General features: G+C 54.4%; 1 protein-coding gene across 1 annotated transcript in view; it reads right to left on the reverse strand.

Annotated features, from left to right (window-relative positions):
• Positions 1-3,385: 3,385 nt before the first annotated feature.
• The window catches only part of EPHA10 (EPH receptor A10), a 49,871-nt gene continuing 34,136 nt past the window's right edge, over positions 3,386-19,120 (reverse strand). Inside the window, exons 8-17 of the mRNA XM_030941638.1 lie at positions 14,921-15,029; positions 10,802-10,863; positions 10,532-10,657; positions 9,153-9,338; positions 8,258-8,319; positions 7,826-8,029; positions 7,383-7,532; positions 6,818-7,011; positions 6,071-6,226; positions 3,386-5,897 (exon numbers count right to left, since the gene is read on the reverse strand). Of these exons, the coding sequence (XP_030797498.1) occupies positions 5,783-5,897; positions 6,071-6,226; positions 6,818-7,011; positions 7,383-7,532; positions 7,826-8,029; positions 8,258-8,319; positions 9,153-9,338; positions 10,532-10,657; positions 10,802-10,863; positions 14,921-15,029 (1,364 nt within the window). The 3' untranslated portion in view covers positions 3,386-5,782. The remainder of the gene's footprint in view (positions 5,898-6,070; positions 6,227-6,817; positions 7,012-7,382; positions 7,533-7,825; positions 8,030-8,257; positions 8,320-9,152; positions 9,339-10,531; positions 10,658-10,801; positions 10,864-14,920; positions 15,030-19,120) is intronic.

A 19,120-nucleotide genomic window follows, 5' to 3' on the forward strand; every position in this document is an offset into this window, starting at 1 on the left:
ACAGTGAGCCGAGATCATGCCACTGCATTCCAGCCTGGGCGACAAAGCGAGACTTGTGTCTCAAAAAAAAAAAAAAAAAAAAAAAGGGTGCTGTAGGCTGGGTGGAGGAAGGAAAAGGGGCCCAGGGGAAGCCTAAGTGAAAGGGGAGGGAAGGTGTTGCAATGCGGAAACAAGTCTGGTTTAGATTTTTTCATTTTCCTCTTACACTTCTGCAAGCAGTCTTGATCAAACACATTCCTTGGAGCTAGGCTTCAGATACCCATAATCTGATCCCAAGACGCTGACAGGCAACATGAGGTCATTCATGAGCCCAGCCAACTTCTGGCTTCTGTTGCCCCAAGACCCCAAGGAGCTCAACTAGTAAACTGGGGTGGGAAATATCCTGCGAATAGCAGGAGTTTTTCAAGATGCTGGCAGACAGTTCCATTTCAATGGCAAAGGGTACAAGGAGATTTAAAGAGAGCTGCAGATGGTACAGTGTGAGTTTTACTCACTTCCTGAGCAATGGGGTGGAGGTAATGCTAGGAACTGAGACACCCTCCTGTAAGGTCCAGAACACAGGCATTGGCTACCAAAGGCAGCGAACACACTACCCACTTTCCCCTGGGAGCCCGCTCATACCTCCTCGGGAACAAAGTCAGGCAGAGCCCTTCCCTGAGCCCCCAAACACCTAGAATTCATCCTTATTGCCGTGGCTTTTTACTTAACATGGGTACTTTTTATTTAACTGACTCGCCCATTGGGCAGTGAGGCCTTAAGCTGCCAGAGCCAGCCATCTAGTAGGTGCCTGGTCCATGCACAGTGAATGAACAAAAACCTTATCAAGCCAGGTCAGCAGGCCCACTGCCTAGAGAAGTTCCATTCCTGACCACACGCTGTATGTCTACCTGGTGCCTCACACCAGCTAGGAATAATCATAACACTAATAACAAGTGGGCACTTCCTGTGTTCTGTGTGCCAGGCACTGTGTTAATGCTGGGGTCCTGCATTCCCTGGCTGCATGCCTCTCCTGGGGATGACTTCAGCGGAGCAATGCTGCTAACATCTCTAACCCACTCCTCATTCATTGCTCCCCACCAGAGGGTGGCTTCTCAAGTGGAATGGAGGGACAGAAGGAACCACCTGCTTGACTCGGTGCCACCTGGTTTCTCCTGCAGATCTGCTTGCCCACAAGAAAGGTGCACCCTGCTCCGCTCCCATCGTGCAGGCAGGAGCTGAGGGGGCAGCTCTGTCCCTGCAGTGGGTGTCTGCCCCACCGGGCTCAGCCTGGGACTGGGTGGGTCTAGTTCAGGGGAATGATGGGAAACACACTTTGTCCCTGATGCACAGCATCTCATTCATTGAAGACGTACATGTTAACATCTGTGAAACTGGGATGCATCTTCCAGTTGGATGGCACAACATAGTTGGCTGTGATGTTTCTTTCTTGGTAGGACATGTTACACTCAATGGCATCTTAGATTCAAAGAAACTTGGTAAGCAACATTCTCCAGTTAGCCTTATCAAAGAGCTGATATTTTACTCTCCACCTGTCCCAGGGAATTAGTACTTAACCGGCTCTGAGCACAGGAAGTGGGGGAAGGAGTATTATTTATCACCACCCCCACCACCCCACCCCTTGCCCTAAGCACTTCCCATGTCCTGAGCTATGCAGATGAGGAAGACGCCTTCCCCAGCCTAAAGAACATGAATGGCCTGGGCCACAGAGAGGAGAAGCACTAGAAAGCCAACTGAGACATGCAAGGACTCATGTGGTCCAAGTGTGTGTGTGCACGTGTGCCCATGTGCACATGTGTGCACATGCATGGGCTCTCAGGCTTTGCCCCTGCACCCTTTGGCTCACACCCACAGCCTGTCCTGGTCATTGTCTCAGCCCACTCTTCCTCCTTTCGCTGGACTCCTCAAAGATTCCCAAACTCCACTCCCCAATCCTCTCATCTGGCTTCTGCCCTGACAACAAAGTCACTGTTGAACTGTGCCCCCCACCAGGCCTCTATGTTGAAGTCCTAACTCCCAGGAGCTCAGAAGGTGACTGTATTTGGAGACAGGCCTTTAAAGCGGTGATTAAGTTAAAATGAGGCTGTTAGGGTGGGCTGGTATGGACCAGTCCAATATGACTGGCATCCATAAAAAGGGGAAATTTGGACTTACAGAGGGAAGATGATGCGAAGAGACAGAGTGGGACGACGGCCACAGGCAAGCCGGGGAGAGAGGCCCAGAGCAGAAGCTTCCCTCGCAGCTCTCCGGAGGACACAACCCTGCCCACATCTTCATCTTGGACTTCCAGCCTCCAGAGCTGTGGGGTGGCAAATCCCCATCGGCAAAGCCACGGGTGCTGTGTTACAGTAGCCCAAGCAAATGAATATACTCACCGATAACATCCCAGTGCTCACACTGACAGCCACTCCTCCCTCCTCTGTCACTTGCTTTCTCTGTTTTTTGCTTTGTTTTGTTGTTATTTGTCTGTTTTTCTGCTCTGTCACCCAGGCTGGAGTGCAGTGGCACAATCTCAGTTCACTGCAACCTCCACCTCCTGGGTTCAAGTGATTCTCCCATGTCATCCTCCTGAGTAGCTGGGATTACAGGCACCCGCCACCACGCCCGGCTAATTTATGTGTTGTTAGTAGAGATGGGGTTTCACCAGGTTGGCCAGGGAGGTTTCAAACTCCTGGCCTCAAGTGATCTACCCACCTCAGCCTCCCAAAGTGCTGGGATTACAGGCGTGAGCCACCGTACCCGGCCATTTTCTGTTTTTAACACCAAAACTTGCTCTTCAGCAGCAATGGCACAGCTCCTCCTGGCCTCTCCCACTGCTCCCCTTCATCCGGGTGCCTCCTAATGGCTGATGTCTCCCCTCTCCTGCACATGCTGGCCGGGTGACCTCCTTCTCACTGCAGCTTCCACCACCATCTGAACGCTGATGACCCCAAAACTCTGTCTCTAACTTACATCTGTGCTCCGAGGTTCAGACCAGATATCCACCTGCCTCCTAGACATCTCTGCCGCATATCCCACGGGCATCTCAAACACATATCCAAAACTGAGTGCTGGGCATCCTTTCCTGGTCTCTGCCCTCCCTGGTACTGTCTATCCCAGCAAAGGACCTCACTGTGTCTGGGACACCTCCCTTGTTCTACTGCTCCTGAGACTGGGTGACAGACTTCTCTACATACCCAGGGCACCCAGTTCCCCTCGGTACCCTGGGTCACACCCTCCTGCCATGGATCCTGGGACATCTTTCATGGCAGGAGCAGTGTTGGACTCACCTCTATGCAAAGACATCTCAGATGCACACTCTGGACATCCCTGTCCCCGAGGAAGGGGGCAGAAACCCTTCCACACCAGCTATACAATGATCAAGAAACTGTCACTCAAAGAGGCACCCTATCACAGACAAGTTTTTATTATCCTGCATAGAGAACCCAGGAAATATAAAAACGTGTCCAGAAGGAACCCCCTCCGACTGGCCCCCTCCCTCCCAGGGTGAGCTCAGACCAGGGTAATGGGGGCTTGCAGGTCACCTCTGTCCAGTGAACAAGTTCCATATAAAAATAGATCTGTAGAGGGTTCCCAGAGAGCCATCGCCCCGCATCACACCTGTGCAGGGCTGAGGCCTGGGACCCATCAGGATTCTGGGACCTCACTCCTCAGTGGAGGGGATATCTACCCTGGACACCGAAGTCCTGCCAACACAGCCAGGGGCCCTTCTGCAGGAACAGCTGGGGTAGCGGGAGGAGATTTTTCCCTGCAGAGAATGACTGATGTAGCTGGAGATGGGGATGAAGCTCCATCCACCCAAGAAGGGATGCTGGTCCAGGCTTCCCAGGAGGGGTGGGGAAGGCGGATCCTGAAGGGCACCTAGGCCAGGGGCTCCCCCAACCTTGACAAAGGTGGTAGCAACATCTTGGTCTCCCCAGTACCCCCAGAGTCACTGAGCTGGGGCAGGTGCTCAGGAGACAGGGAGGCTGGGGGCTGGAGGATATTCCAAGAGCAGAGGAGCTGCTGCTGGCAGGGTGAGGCCAAAGGCACCGCTGTGAGTCATTGTCCCCCACCTCGGGGTGCTCTGCAAAGATGCACTGCACCTTCCGCCTCTGGGCTCTTTCTCATGCTAGCCTCTCTGCATGGACTCCTCTTGTCTGAGGCCTGTCATCTTGCCTGCCGAACACTCCACTCACCCCAAGGAAAGAACCTTCCCTTTCCCACCTGCAAGGCCCTGTTCAACTTACATCTCAACTTCACACTTCAAGAGAGTGGCTATCTCCCCCTCCAGCCCACCCACCCACTGACCCAGAGGGCTCCTGGGGGGCCCTGGGCACTGGTGGATGGTGCCCCGGAATTACTTCTTGGTACCTGAGCTCTTCTCCTGGTTTAGTCTGAGCCCCCCAAGGGCAGGCTGTGTGTCTTTTTCATCTCTTTTCTCTACCCCTTCTCCTTCCCGCCCCATCCCACCCCATCCACACACAGCCAAGCACAGCAGACAAGTGTCAGGGGTGGCCTGAACAAACTCAGCCCCTGTGGCCCTGCCAAGATCCAGCTGCCTTCCTGCTATCCTACAAAATCCCTGGCATCCTGGGCCCCACCATTCCCGGGGGCCCTTGTGGATAAGCAACTCCATGGTGGGCTCAGCACAGCCACTTCTGCCAGGGCTCCATGAAGTCAGAGCAGGGAGGGGCTCCATGGAAGGCTGGCTAGTGCCCAAGGCATGGAGCTAGCTGAAGGGGGTCACCTCTAGAGTCCCCACGGGCTGTACAGGGAAGTGAGGTGCCATAGGGGAGGACCAAGGACTCTCTCTCCAGAGCCAGCCTCATCTCTGAATTGGGTTCTGACCCCAGCTCTGCCCCGACGCCTCACTTGGCCTCAGTTTCCCCATCTGTACACTGGGGGGTGAGACCAGCCTGTTTGAGAGAGAGGACCCGTCTCTGAGTCTCCTCTTCACCCTCCCCAAGGCTGGAGAGAAAAGCTCTTGGGTCCCTGGGGAGATGACATGGCCCTTTATGCTTTTCCCAGAGGTCCTGGCCACTGAGTTCATAAAGGAACGCACACGAGGGCCTCGTGGGGCCCCAGGGAGCACCAGGGCCTCGCATGACCCAGCCTGGTCAGGATTCTTGGCCTCACCCTGAAATGTCAGCCCAAGGCAGGGGGACACAGAAACCAGCTCCTGAGTCTAGGGCTCTTGGGCGTCAGCCCCTGAGCTCAGCACCATCTTTGCCTGCCTGGGCCTTGGCCAGTGTCCAGTCAGCCCCTGCCAAGGCACAGGGAGCTGAGGACGATGCGTCTCTGGCACAGTCCCTGAGGCCTGAGCCACCAGGCAGCTGCAGTCACTGCCAGGTAGAACAAGAGCCCCCTGGGACCCATGCTGTCTGACTGGTCAATGGGTCTGTGGGAAAAGGGAACACCCCACAGGGTAGGCCCCAGCCCACAGTGGGTAAGAATGGCAGAAGGGCATGAGCTAGGGCAATCTCAACCCACTGTCTTCCCTCCAATCCCTGCCCCAGCTCTTCTCTGAGACCCCGAATTTCCTCCTGCTGTTATCTCAGGGGTCCTCTCTAGGGACTTGAACCTCTTTTCAGGGGCACTGAGTTAGCGAAGGTGTTCAGACTGGTGAAAATGGGAGGGGCAGGCAGTGAAAGCGGGGAAGCTGGGGCCCCAAACCAGATCTGGGCCCAAGTGGAGGAAGAGAGTGCTCCCTCCCACACTGCTGGAGCATAGCTTGCCACGGTCCTTGGGCAGGGCTGGGGGTCTGGACCCCCACCGGAGTCCTGCCTTGAAGAATGGGGTCCACTCACACCTGTACCCCTTGGCCCTGCAGCTGGAGCACTCGTGCCTGCAGGGCGCTGATCCCGCTGAGGAGGGCCTCTTGATGTTCAGCTGAAGAGATGCCTAGGCTCACCAGGTCCCTGAAACAAAGGCTGGTCACACTCAGCTGGCTTGACCCCAACTTTGCTCCTCCCATGAAGGCCCTCCACTCTCCCTCCGCTTCTCTGGACAGGTTGGGACTTCCCAATATAGGCAGGGGCAGGGCCCCTGGTATCCCCTAGCCCCGGCCTTGACCTTGGTGCCTTGGACTCACTGGGCGGTCATCTCGGCCACGGCCTCCAGGCTCCCATAGCCTGCAGCTGCGAAGCTGTCCTTGTAGCGGCACAGGTCCAGGGCCTCCAGCCACGCACCCACAGAGCCAAAGGAGGGGAAGGTGGAGAAGGCACGGTCCGCTAGTGGGGTGGGAGGCCTGCGGGTCAGAGGAGCTGTGCTCAACCAACAGCTGGGATCTGGGCCCAAACCTGGTGGTCTCCCGGGGAGAGGCCAGCTGAGGATGAACAGGAGAAGGGGAGGGTAACCGGGCCCTGGGGCTGCACCCAGCTCACATGAGCACCGTGCTTTCCTGAAGAGGCGAGGGCTTCAGGTTCTTCAGGCAGGTGGAGGCAGAGCCAGCTAAAGGTATTGGAGTATCTGGAACAGTCTGGGGTAGGACATGCCTAGGACTGGTTGGTGACTCATATTTGGAACAACGAATATTAATTTCACATATTTGATTCATTGGAACTACAAATGTGTTAGGGCTATTACCACATCTATTTCTCCAGTCAGAGGTCATTGTACTCAGGGATGCAGGCAAAATCCAGGAGATGTGGAAGTGACCAGGAGGATGTGCAGTGAGGTGGGCCTGGGCAGGTGGAAGGGCTACAGCCCTCTGGGGCAATGGAGTGAGCAATCGCTCCTGGACAGGTTGAGGGGTGGAGGTGGTGGGTTTGCACTTGAGACATGCAGGAAGACCCTCCATGGACAGGTGAGAGGCTGGCTGTCCCATGTGGGAACATACCTGGGACAGGTAGTCGGGGCACACTTGGGGGGCTCTGGGTCCTGCACCATCTTGCTCAGGATGCTGTGGATCTGGGAGAACCTGGGCCGCTCACCTGGGTCCTTCTGCCAGCAGTCGAGCATTAGTCGGTGCAGTGGGGTAGGACAGTTCCTGGGAGGTGGCAGCCGGAAGCCATCCTCCACAGCCTTGATCACCTGGGCGACGGGGATGGGGAGCAGAAAGGAGGCTCTGGGTTTCCCCAGGACTCAGTGCGCGCACACACACATGCACACACACATGCACACATACATGCACACACACGCGCGCGCAGAAAAACACGCATGCACACACACAGGCACGTGCACATGCGCGCGCGCGCACACACACACACACACACACACACACACACACACACACACACACACACAAGGAAGACTCAGGCAGTGGCCAGGCAGAACCAGAAGCAAGCAGACGGAGAAGACGGGCCTGGGGCTGGAAGGCTGAGGGCCAATGGGCAGAGGTCAGGGAGCTGGGGCCTGAGGTGAGAGGGTCAGAAGGCATGGAGCTGGAGTCAGCAGTTACTCACGTCTTGGCCAGACATGTCCCAGTAAGGCCGCTCCCCAAAGGCCATCACCTCCCACATGACGATGCCAAAGCTCCATACATCACTGGCGGAGCTGAAGTGGCCGAACTGAAGCATCTCAGGAGCGGCCCACAGCGCCGGGCTCCGGCCACTCTGTAGGACCAGGCAGGTCAGAGGCAAGGAGGAACTGGGTGACACACAGGTTTCCCCAGCCGACTGAGCCCTAGATCCCGCCCTGAGTGTCATCCTCCCAAGCAACCCCCAACTCCAGCTTCATATCTGGGAAAGATACAAAAGCTGACCTCAAGGTGGGGTCCACTCGCATTTATGCCAAGACGAGCTGGGTGGAGGGGCAGGGAAGGGAGTGGAAGTGGGGAGCTAGGAGTTCCAGCGCAGCTTGGCGGGAATCAGAAGGTGCAGGCAGGCTTGGCTGGGGGCACCCTCACCATAGTGGTGTAGACAGCCTCTGCTCGGTCCCGGGGGCCCCGCCCGAAGCCAGAAATCTTGCAGACAAGGTCGCTGCTGACCAGCACACGGCGAGCTGCTAGGCCCCGGTGAACGTAGCCCATCTCTGACAGATACTTCATGGCTGATGCCAGCCCAGGCAGCAACCCCATCAGTTGCCCAGCCACCAGCTGCCCCTCATGCCGCTGTGGAGGGAGGAGACTGAGGCCAGGGCTGTGGGCTTGGATCCCCTGGTGTTGTGTGACGCCAGGGCAGTCACCTAGCTCTCGCCAGGCTTTAGTTCACCCTGTGACCACAGGTCAGCCTGGCCAGTGGGGATGATGCCAATTCCAAGCCCTACCAAAGAAAAAAGTGAGGGACCCCTGCCCGCTTTACAGAATAAAGTGGTCATTGGCAGCCCCAGGGCCACTCACCCTGAGGAAGCCGTCCAGGGCCCCATGGTTCATGTACTCGGTGACAATCATCAAGGTGCTTCCTGTGCCCAAGGATGGGAACACACATGCTAAGTTGCCTACTCCACCCCGCGCACACACAAGTTTCCCCCCCAGTGCCCCAGACCGGGCCTCGAGAGCCAGAACCAGCACCAAGCTCCCTAATCTCGCCATCCTCTTGCCCAGCCCAGGGTCCACTATGACAAGGAACAAAAGAGGAGACATCTTAGGTGGACAAAGGCCAAGGTCATGAGCTGCAACAAGCTTGCTAAGAAAGATCAGTCTTTCTAGGAGTGATATTCTAGGGGGTCAGAATATCACTGAAAGGTCAGAAAGGTCATTCTGGCTGGGCGTGGTGGCTCATGCCTGTAATCCCAGCACTTTGGGAGGCCAAGGCTGGTGGATCACAAGGTCAGGAGATCGAGACCATCCTGGCTAACACGGTGAAACCCCATCTCTACTAAAAATACAAAAAAAAAAAAAAAAAAAAAAAATTAGCCGGGCATGGTGATGGGCGCCTGTAGTCCCAGCTACTCGGGAGGCCGAGGCAGGAGAATGGTGTGAACCCGGGAGGCAGAGCTTGCAGTGAGCCAAGATCACGCCACTGCACTCCAGCCTGGGCGACAGAGCAACACTCTGTCTCAAAAAAAATAATAATAAAAAGAAAAAAAAAAAAAGAAAGGTCATTCTGAGCCAGAGTGGCCACTCTAGGAGAAGGGCTACCCTGAGTCAGTGAAAGCTGAGGTCCCTGGCTGAAGCTACCTCCCATAGATGAGGGAAGGACCTGGAGGGGCAGGGGCACCCCAAACTCCCACCCCATCATTTCCACCCACCATACTCGTGGGCTGGGCAGCAGCAAGGGAGCACCGGGCCCTACCTCGGGTGACAACACCCTCCAGCCGCACGATGTGGCTATGGTCAAACTGGCCCAGAGTGAGGGCCTCGGCCAGGAAGCCGAGCCTCTGTGAGTCGGAGGCGCTGTCCCTCAGCGTGTGCACGGCTACGGGCAGCTCCTGGCGACCGGGGAGCTGCAGGCAGCCACAGCACAGGTCCCCAAACCGCCCTGTGGGGAAACAGCACATCAGATACTGCCAGAGGCCACTGCCCTGGCTGAGCTGAACAGGCTGAGCCGAGGAGAAAGTGACTCTGACCAGCCTGGCCAACATAGCGAAACCCCGTCTCTATTGAAAATACAAAAAGTAACCAGGCATGGTGGCGCATGCCTGTAATCCCAGCTACTTGAGAAGCTAAGGCAGGAAAATCACTTGAACCCAGGAGGTGGAGGTTGCAGTGAGCTGAGATTGTGCCATTGCACTTCAGACTGGTTGACAGAGCAAGACTTGGTCTCAAAAAAAAAAAAAAAAAGTGACTCCAGATCATGGACTGTTTCCAGTTTAAATCCTGGTAAACTAAGCACCAGCAGTGTGACCTAGAATTCCATCTCGTTCCTTTTCTTGGCCAGTCTCCTCTGTGAAATGGGGATTCCTCCCTGCCTTCCTCAGTGGGGGGAGGTTTCCAAGTCTTAAAGAAAGGATGGAGCACATGCCAGCGTGCCAATGGCCATCAAACCCCATGTGACCCAGGACGGATGACAATGACATCTATTCTTCCAACCCGCTCCTTTCTGGCTTCTGTCTGGAGAAAGTGTCAGGGGATAATGTCAGGTTCCCAGTGAAAGCAGCTGCTGTCTCTGAGCACAGAAGGTTGAGGATTTGTAGTCAGCAAGAAAAGCTAGCAGGAGACTGGTGCTTAGAGAGCAAGAGCTGACAGCCAGGCCCTGTGAGGAGTGCTGGGAGGTCCTCACATTAGCCCCCAGAAGGCAGATATCATGCCCATTTCACAGATGAGAAACTGAGGCTCTGAGCAAAAGAGGGCCATGCCCCTGATCATGCAGCGGGTCAGTGGGAGAGCCAGGACTAGAACTCAGTTAAGTCTGGCCCCCAAGTTTGCAAAGGCCCCTCCCCACGGCCCCATAAAGGCCTGGGACTAAACTGCCAGTGGTAGTGTGCAGAGGTCTGACCTTGAGGACCAGGAGAGGGTCACAGAACCCTCTGCCATCCTCTTCCCTATAATCAGGCAAGCCAGGGACTTTCTGGGTGGAGGGTGGGCTTGGTGTGGAGGCAGGGTTTCCAGACACAAGCAGGGACTTGGGTGGAGGTGGGCTTCAGGATAGCGGTGTGGACAGAGTAGGGGCGGGGCCTGTAGAGTGGGTGGGGCTTCCAGATGGGGACAAGTCTTCCTGGGCGCCCAGCTTGCCTGCTCCAAGCCTCCTCTCCAGCGTGACGCTTTTCGCATCCAGTTCCTTGGCGAACAGATGCACAGCCTGCAGTGGGTCCCCACAGCTCTGGGGGTCCAGGAATGTGCGACGTGTTGGGACTTTGACTGGGAGAGAAAGAGATGAACCTAAGGAACGGGGCCTCCGCCACTGGGGTGGACAAGCGGGCTCATGCAGTGGAGCAAGGCAGAGGGCTGAGGAGTGAGGCAAGGTGGAGCCCGCCCCTCCCCAGCCAGGCCCAGCCAACTCACAGTGGAAATACAGCTCCTCTTCATCGTGGGCGTCCCCTCCTCCTTTACCATAGCTGCAGGGCCTGGCAGGGAGTTCAGGGTCATTCTTTCAGCCAGGCCACCCCAGCCCTTCCTACTGCGGAGCATTGAGGGCAGCACCCTTTGTCCTTTCAAAAGACAAGGCCTGTGCCCTGGGGGAGGGACCTTCCTGTCCAGCTGGTTTAAAAGTTTCTCTGTGGTTTGACAACCTCCCCATGGCACAGATACAAACGGAGCCATAGACCAAACCCTCACCACCACCACTATCCTTAGCTACTTTCACACGGTGAAAATTATTGCAACTCCAGAGGCACCTAATCCACACCCTGACTGCAGGCCCCCAGCTGACCCCAACCTGTGGTTTTATGAAAGTGTGAATGAGGCAAGCGGACCCAGCACTCAGGGGCAGCTTCTGGTCTGGTCAGGAAAACAAACACGGAGAGTTAGCCACAAGCCCACTCATCAGTGCTGGCAAAGGAGAAGGGCGGTGTACTGTGGGGACATGGAACAGACAGCCCTGACCTGATCCGAGCTCATTGTGGATGGCTTCCTGAGACAGAGGCAGCCACGGGCCAAAGGACTGCATCACAGTCAACAAAGCCACAGGTTGGCACTTGGAGCCCCCAGGGGCAGGGCCTTGCTGGTCAAGATAAAGACTTCAGCTTTTATTCTGGGAGCAGAGGAGAGCCCCTGTGGAGTTTAAGCAGAGGAGTGCAATGATTTGATTTCTACTTTAGAAAGAGCTCCAGTTGCAGAGTGGAAGCTGCCGTGGGTGTCACTACAGGAGAGGAGCTGGCAGTGCTTCCAGCTATGGGGTCAACATGGGCATGGAGAGAGGCAGAGGACTCGAGTGACATGAAGGTGACAGGGGCCACAGGGCTGAGAGGTTGCTGGATGGCAGAAAGGAACAGGGAGAAGTTGCCCACAGAGTTTATGGTGGTGCCATTTACTGCGACGAGGAGACAAAAAGTTCATATTTAGACATCTGAGTTTGCAGGCCTAGGGGATAAGCAGGGAAGATAAGAAGGGAGTTCAACGTGTGTGTATCTGGAACTTGGAAGAGAGGCCTGCTCTGCAGATACAAATCAGGAGCAATGAGCATGGCCCAGGGAGAGGATGGAGTCTGAGAAGAGGGACTAGGAATAAGTCTGAGAAACCCCAACATTCAGGCTAGAGGAAGGAAGCACCAAGGACAGTACAAAAGAACCACCAGAGGAACAGAAGGAGAGCAGAGGGAAACTCGGGCAGGGTATCATGGGGACCAAGGACAGAGAAAGCAGAGGGGGTGGTAGAGAGAAATCACATAAAGGTACAAGGAGGAGAGCCAAGGGAGGAGTTTCCAAAGTTTTCACGACAGAGATGATCACATGTAGATATAGATGGGAAGGAGGAGCAAGGCTGTCACACAGGGGGAAGCAGCCACCAAAGAATGTTGACAGCCTGGCCTCAGAACCTGACTGCACGGACCTGCCTCCCAGCTCCTCCACTCGGTAACTGTGGGACTGGGTGGCTCTGTTTTCTCTTTAATAAAATCAAGATAAAGATAGGCCTGCCAGACAGCAGCATGTCAGACAGCTTACCAAGCCTCCACCCATGTTCACTGTTATGGGGGGAGAGGGGGACATTAGGAGTAATAGTGGGCTCCCAAGATGGCAAAAGGGTGGGGTTCAGTCATAGGTGGAAGGACTGATCCTGGCTGGGAGGTTTGGTGGTAAGTAGCCCAGGGGCCAGTGAGGAGGCTAAAGAACAGGTGTGACAGGTGTGGCCAAGACAGTAAGCTGCAAAGACAGGGAATCTGCAGGCCAAGAGGGGTACTGGATTAAGTATTGGGGTGAGGCCAGGCATGGTGGCTCATGCCTGTAATCCCAGCACTTTCGGAGGCTGAGGTGGGTGGATCACCTGAGGTTAGGAGTTCGAGACCAGCCTGGCCAAAATGACGAAACCCTGTCTCTACTAAAAATACAAAAAAAAATAGCTGCATATGGTGGCACAGGCCTGTAGTCCTAGTTACTCAGGAGGCTGAGGCAAAAGAATCACTTAAACCGGGGAGGCAGAGGCTGCAGTGAGCTGAGATCATGCCACTGCACCCCAGCCTGGGTGACAAGAGCAAGGCTCCATCTCAAAAAAAAAAAAAGTAACGAGGCGAAGCATTCTAGGGGGATGGCCAGGAGGAACAGAAGAGATGATTCTTGGGAATGAGAAGTCAAAGAACTGAGGGGCAAGGGATGGGACAGGCTGTCTGGCAGCTACTGAAGTCACCCAGGGTGGTGACAGGATTTCCACGAATGAGGAGCAACATCCAGGAAAGATGGGTGGCAATGAAGTGGGGAAGGTTGAGCGGATGGAGGAGCAAAAGAGGGTGCATGGTGCGGAGAGGAGAGAGGCTTCTACTGGACCACACGGCCTGGTGAGAAGTGGGCAAGCCAGGGTGGACTGGAGAGGAGGGAAACTGGAGGTGAGGGACCACGGCGCAGAGCAGGTCCTACACACAGGACGGTGTGAGAGGTGCTGCAGACAGCCCGCCAGGCTGGGACACGCATGCTGGCAGAGAACACCTCTCTACCCCTCCACACTAAACCAGGCTCACTCTCCCCATTTCGATGCAGCTGGATTTGGAATCCCGCAATGGCTTGCTTCGCCTCTGTAGTGCACCTGTCCCCGGGGCACTCCTGTCCTGCAGAGCCTCTGCCCGGAAAAGGGGCTCTTGGCTTGCTCATCTCCCTCCTCCTTCTGCCTCTCAGAGCCCCTCAGTGCAAAGCCAGGATAAGATGCTCTTGGCATCTGTCCATCCCTGCTTCTTCTTTTTTTTCTTTTTTTATTTTTTTTGAGATGGAGTCTCGCTCTGTCGCCCAGGCTGCAGTGCAGTGGCCGGATCTCAGCTCACTGCAAGCTCTGCCTCCCAGGTTTACGTCATTCTCCTGCCTCAGCCTCCCAAGTAGCTGGGACTACAGGCGCCCGCCACCTCGCCCGGCTAGTTTTTTATATTTTCAGTAGAGATGGCGTTTCACCATGTTAGTCAGGATGGTCTCGATCTGCTGACCTCGTGATCCGCCCATCTCGACCTCCCAAAGTGCTGGGATTACAGGCTTGAGCCACTGCGCCCGGCCCATCCCTGCTTTTTCAACAGGTCCAGCACATGGACCTTCATGCTCCATGAGCAAGGAACTCCCTACTCTTGTCCTGCCCTCCTGATTTGCCCGGCCCAGGCAGAGCTGGCTTCTAGACTAGTGAGACAGTGTTCTCTCCCACTCAGTCACTTTCAGTGCCTCATTCAAGGCCAAGCAAATAGCCAGTACCAAATGAATGCCCATTGTCCTTCCAGCTGCCAGGCAGTTTCAGGATGCTGAGATGTGGCTCCCTGGCCCGCCCACCTCTCTCCTCTGCTTTCCCACTCCAGCCCATCTCATGCAGAATTTTCAACCTCTCTGGTCTGCTGATCTCAGCGAAGCCTGGGACCCATCTGGGTGACTCTGCCTGCAGCAGAGTGTAGCCCTGGGGAGAAGGGGAGGATACATGCCAGGAGGCCTCTGCTGCCCACAAAAGGACTAGAATCTTCTCTGAACCAGATTCAAGCTCTACATCTTTCCCCTTCCTCCTATCCCCTTTCTCTGCTCACCCTCCTGCAAGCTTCTTTCTGCTAGGGGTGGGAGGTTTCTGCTTTATGAATTGCCCTCCCTGTCCTGCCCCTCCCACACACATACATACATAAGATTTCTGTCTTTTCCCCCTTTTCCTGTGTTCAAGGGCCTCAAGAGGCCTGGGGGCAGCAGCTGGGGGCCTCTGAGCACCTCCAGAGAATCCTAATCACACTGGAGCAGCCGGAGCTTGATTCCTTCCTCAGTGATGCCTTCTGACATTTAATGAGTTAAGGCGCTAAATCCCCTTCATCCCAGAGCGGCTGAGCTAGCTGCAGTGCTGGCTGCCGCATGAACAGTGAGTGGGGGAGGGGCCAGAAAGATGCACACCTGTATCTGTACAGCAGTGTGCTTGTGGGTGCAAGTCTGCCTGTGTGCAAAGCGGGCAGAGATACCTGTGAGCACATGTTACTGTGCACGGGACATGACACACCAGGGGTCACCTAGGCTGGGGCCAGCCACCTACCTCCTCCAAATGGCCAGCACACTCATCACGGAGCCCAGGACGAGGAGGGCTGAGATGGTCACTACGGTGACGACAACGGCGGGGCTCTGGTCCCTGGACCCTGAGGCAGCTGGGAGGAAAATCACGAAGTTGAGGCGGGCAGAGGACCAGGCTCCTAGGCAAGCCCCAAGGCAGACTCCTGTCCTCACCCTGTAGCAGGATTCCCACAGCACCTCTGCACTTGGCACTGTCTCCCAGCCACAGAGGCGCCAAGACAGTTCCACTGACCACAGTGGCACCTGGAGTCCCAAGAGCTTCCTCTACTTTCAGGACAGGACACCTCCACGGCAGCCCAGCTCCTGCTCAGAGAGACAGGCAGGAGTCCAGATAGGCGGGGCCAGTCCTCTCTCTATGCCTTTCAGATGAGCAGTGAGAGATTCAAAGTCGCTCTGCAGGAGGAATGGCCTCTGCTCTGATCTCCCTACCCCCAATCCAGACCATCCACCAACAATAATAAAAAGGGCTAATGGTTACTGCACCTTACTCCATTCAAGACACTGGGCCATTTGCCTTCACTATACTGTCTTGTTTCATCATCACAATAATCCAGGAAGGTATTACCATCTCCATCTTACAGCTGAGGACACTAAGGTTGAGAAATTACATAATTTGCCCAAGATCACATGGCTAAAAAGTGGTGAACCTAAGATTTGAGCATGACTCCAAAAGTCTCTGCCTGATTCCAAAGTTTCTGCTTTGAACTATTTCCCCAAGAGAGCAGCCCAGAGGACCCTCGCTCTCAGCCCTATTCATCAATCTATCCAATCGACCCATCTATCCATCCAACCTATGTGCCCAGTTTGCATTATTACTGAGGAGACAGTGATGAATCTGGAGGGGTGCATGGGCCTATGGGTGAGATAGAAACAAAAATCTTAACTGTAGGATGAAAAAAGAAACAGAAATGAGCAGAGTTGAGCAGAGGCACAATAATTTCTTCCTAAAGTCAATGAGAAAGGCTTCACAAAAAAGGTGCCATCTGAACTGGACCTGCAGACTGGAAGGATTTTTGATGGTGCCTTGATGCACACGCTGGGTCTGAAAATGGCAAGTCATCCCATGTGTCTGGGAAACAGACTGCACGAAGGCGGAGAGTGGCAAATAGGAAGCTGGAGGGTGGGAAGATGGAGGGAACTGGGGGAGCCAGAACCTGGAGGGCCTTGAATGCTAAGCTAAGGAGTAAAAACTTTCTCCGGTGGGCAACAGGGAGCAGTGGAGAGAGTTCCTGCCCAAGAAGAAAAGGAATGAGGGTGTCTGCTGAGGTGGGAGTGAGGATGGAGAGGAGGTGCTTGAGAGAGGTGAAGGTTTGGCGTAACTATTAGGAATGGGAAAAGTATTAAGTGGCCCTGAAGACTGAACTGAGATTGGAAAGTACACCTCTGCAGGCAGCTTCCGCATGGGACATGGGGAGGAGAAAGGTCCAAGTCTGGGGACTAGCAGGTGGACGCAGCAAGACGCCCAGGGAATGAGGGCTGGCAGAGTTAGGGGGTATTTCTGATGAGCTCATCTGCAGGGGCTGGGTAGAGATGCGTGTGGGGCCCGGAGGAGCCAAAAGCCTTGAAGATGAGGTAGGATCCAGTGAGCTGTCTTTCGGCTGTCACAGAGCATGTGAGGAACAGAAGAGGAGAGTTAGAGACCAAAAATGCTAGAGTCAAAGAGGATATTTCAGAGCCCAAGGTTCCAGAGGTAAAGAGGGCCAAGGGTCTGGGCAGGGACAGAGGGGAACAGAGTTGCCAAGAACTGTTTGAAATGAGGCATCCATGTGGACACAGAAATGGAGAAAGACGCCAGCAGTGGGCAGCCTCTGAGATGGCATCCCTACCTCCTGGTATCCATCCCCCGTGAGTGCAGGCTGGACTCACTTCTAACGAACAGAATATGGCAAGAGTATTGGGGTGTCATTTCCAAGATGAGTAAACAAGACGAATGGCTTCTGTCTTGGATGTCCTCTCCCTGGCTCACAGTCTCTGGAAGAACCTAGCGGTTGTGGTGAGCAGCCCTAAGGAGAGGCCCACGGGGCAAGGAACAGCGTGCCTCAGCAGCAACCAGCAAGACCCTGAGCAGGAGGTGAACTCTCCCCCAGCTAAGCTCCGAGATGATCACAGCCCCTGAGGACAACTTGACGGCAGCCTTGGAAGAGACCCTAAGTCACTGGCACCTAGCTGAGAGGCACCTATATTACCCATCCATGGAAAAATAAGATTGTAAATATTTGTTGTTTTCACCTGCTAGATGTTGCAGCAACTTGTTAATAGCAACAGGTAACTAGCACAGTGGTGACGCATAAATGTTCACCAAGACCTTGATTTGGGGCTGGGCATGGTGGCTCACACCTTTAATCCTAACACTTTGGGAGGTCAAGACAGGAGAACTGCATTGAGCCCAGGAGTTCGAGACCAGCCTGGGCAACATAGTGAGACCCCAACAAAGTAAAAATATTAGCTGGGCATGGTGGCGAGCGCCTGTGGTCTCAGCTACTTGGGAAGCTGAGGTGGGAGGATCACTTAAGCCTGGAAAGTTGAGGCTGCAGTGAGCTGTGATTGTGCCACTGCACTCCAGCCTGGGTGACACAGTAAGACCCTATCTCAAACAAACAAACAAACAAACAAACAAAAATCTCAGTTTGGAGACACAGCTCAATGGAAACCACACTCTGCAGATTAGGAGAACCATAGCCACGGCCACAGGAAGGGGGGCTGGGGATCTCATCAGTCCCTACCAACTGAGAGGTACCCAATGAATGGAGACCATTAGCCCTTCTCCACTGACAGCCCCCAGCTCCTGCCCCCCACACACCCACTCCAGAAAAACCTGCCCGCCTTTGTTCAGATGGCTTCCTCTCCCCAAAATGCCTCCCTGCCCATCTGTACACATTCAAATATTCCCCAGCTTTAATCTCCTCTTTCCAGCACCTGGCCGAGGTCTAACACTTTTTGCATTCAGGCAAGAAGTGTGGTCTTCCTTCCCAGAACTCAGACCCCTTCAACATTTTATCTTCACCTTGCTTTGGGCTCAGAGCTCTTCCTATCTTGGATTAGAGTCATGTAGCAGGTTGGAAAGAATTATTATCTTGACAGCTGGTGCCAGAATGCCTCTTAGGGGGAACTGCCTTTGTTCAGGAAAATATTTTCATGAGCTGCTCAGGGTAGATAGAGGTGAGATCCTGAGGGCCAGGTTAGCAGCAGGCAAAGCCACAAGACAGCTAAACTGCTCTGTACACATCAGGGAATTGGGGAGTGGGTGGGGAGAAGAGGAACCAGGGGAGGGAAGTAAAGGAGGAGGGAGGAAAGCACAATATTGTGGAGAAGCCAGACATGTTTTCAGATGAGGATATTCAATGTCCAGTTTTTGTTTGGTTTTGGTAACAGCTTTATTGAGATATCATTCACATAACATGTGATTTACCCACTTAAGGTACGCAATTCTTCTTCTTTTTTTTTTTTTTTTTTTTTTTTTTTTTTTTTTTTTTTGAGACAGAGTCTCACTCTGTGACCCTAGGCTGGAGTGCAGTGGCACAATCTTGGCTTGCTGCAACCTCTGCCTCGCGGTTTTAAGCGATTCTCATGCCTCAGCCTCCCGAGTAGCTGGGATTATAGGTGCCCGCCACCATGCCCAGCTAATTTTTGTATTTCTAGTAGAGACAAGGTTTCACCATGTTGGCCAGGCTGGTGTCGAACTCCTGACCTCAGGTGATCCACCTGCTTCGGCTTCCCAAAGTGCTGGGATTACAAGCGTGAGTCACCGCGCCCGGTTGCAATCCTTATTTGTTGTTTTTATCACAGCAATGCAACCCCTTCATGTCCATCAACCTTCAGTGAAGTCAGCATCATGCTCTAAGGCCTAGTGGGGAAAGGGACAGCGTCCCATGTTTGGGTCTCTATCCAAACTGAGTCTCTATCCAGCTGAGACATGGGTTATAGCTGTTCACAAACCCGTCTCCTGTGAGCTCCTCCAGGACAGTTTCCCAATCTAATTCAAGTCGGTGAACAGGCATTAGTCAGTGGATTCCAAAGTCATGAATTAATTAGGCTGTAATTAAACTGTTCTGCAGGCTCCCTTAATTGCACAGATAACTCCAGATAACTCTCCCCCTCTATTTGTCTCCCTGCCTCAGCCCCGTGCAGGGTTCTCTCTGTCTAGGTTCCTGTCCACTGATACACA

This window comes from Rhinopithecus roxellana, chromosome 12 (genome assembly GCF_007565055.1).
Source record: "Rhinopithecus roxellana isolate Shanxi Qingling chromosome 12, ASM756505v1, whole genome shotgun sequence".
Lineage (NCBI taxonomy): Eukaryota > Metazoa > Chordata > Mammalia > Primates > Cercopithecidae > Rhinopithecus > Rhinopithecus roxellana.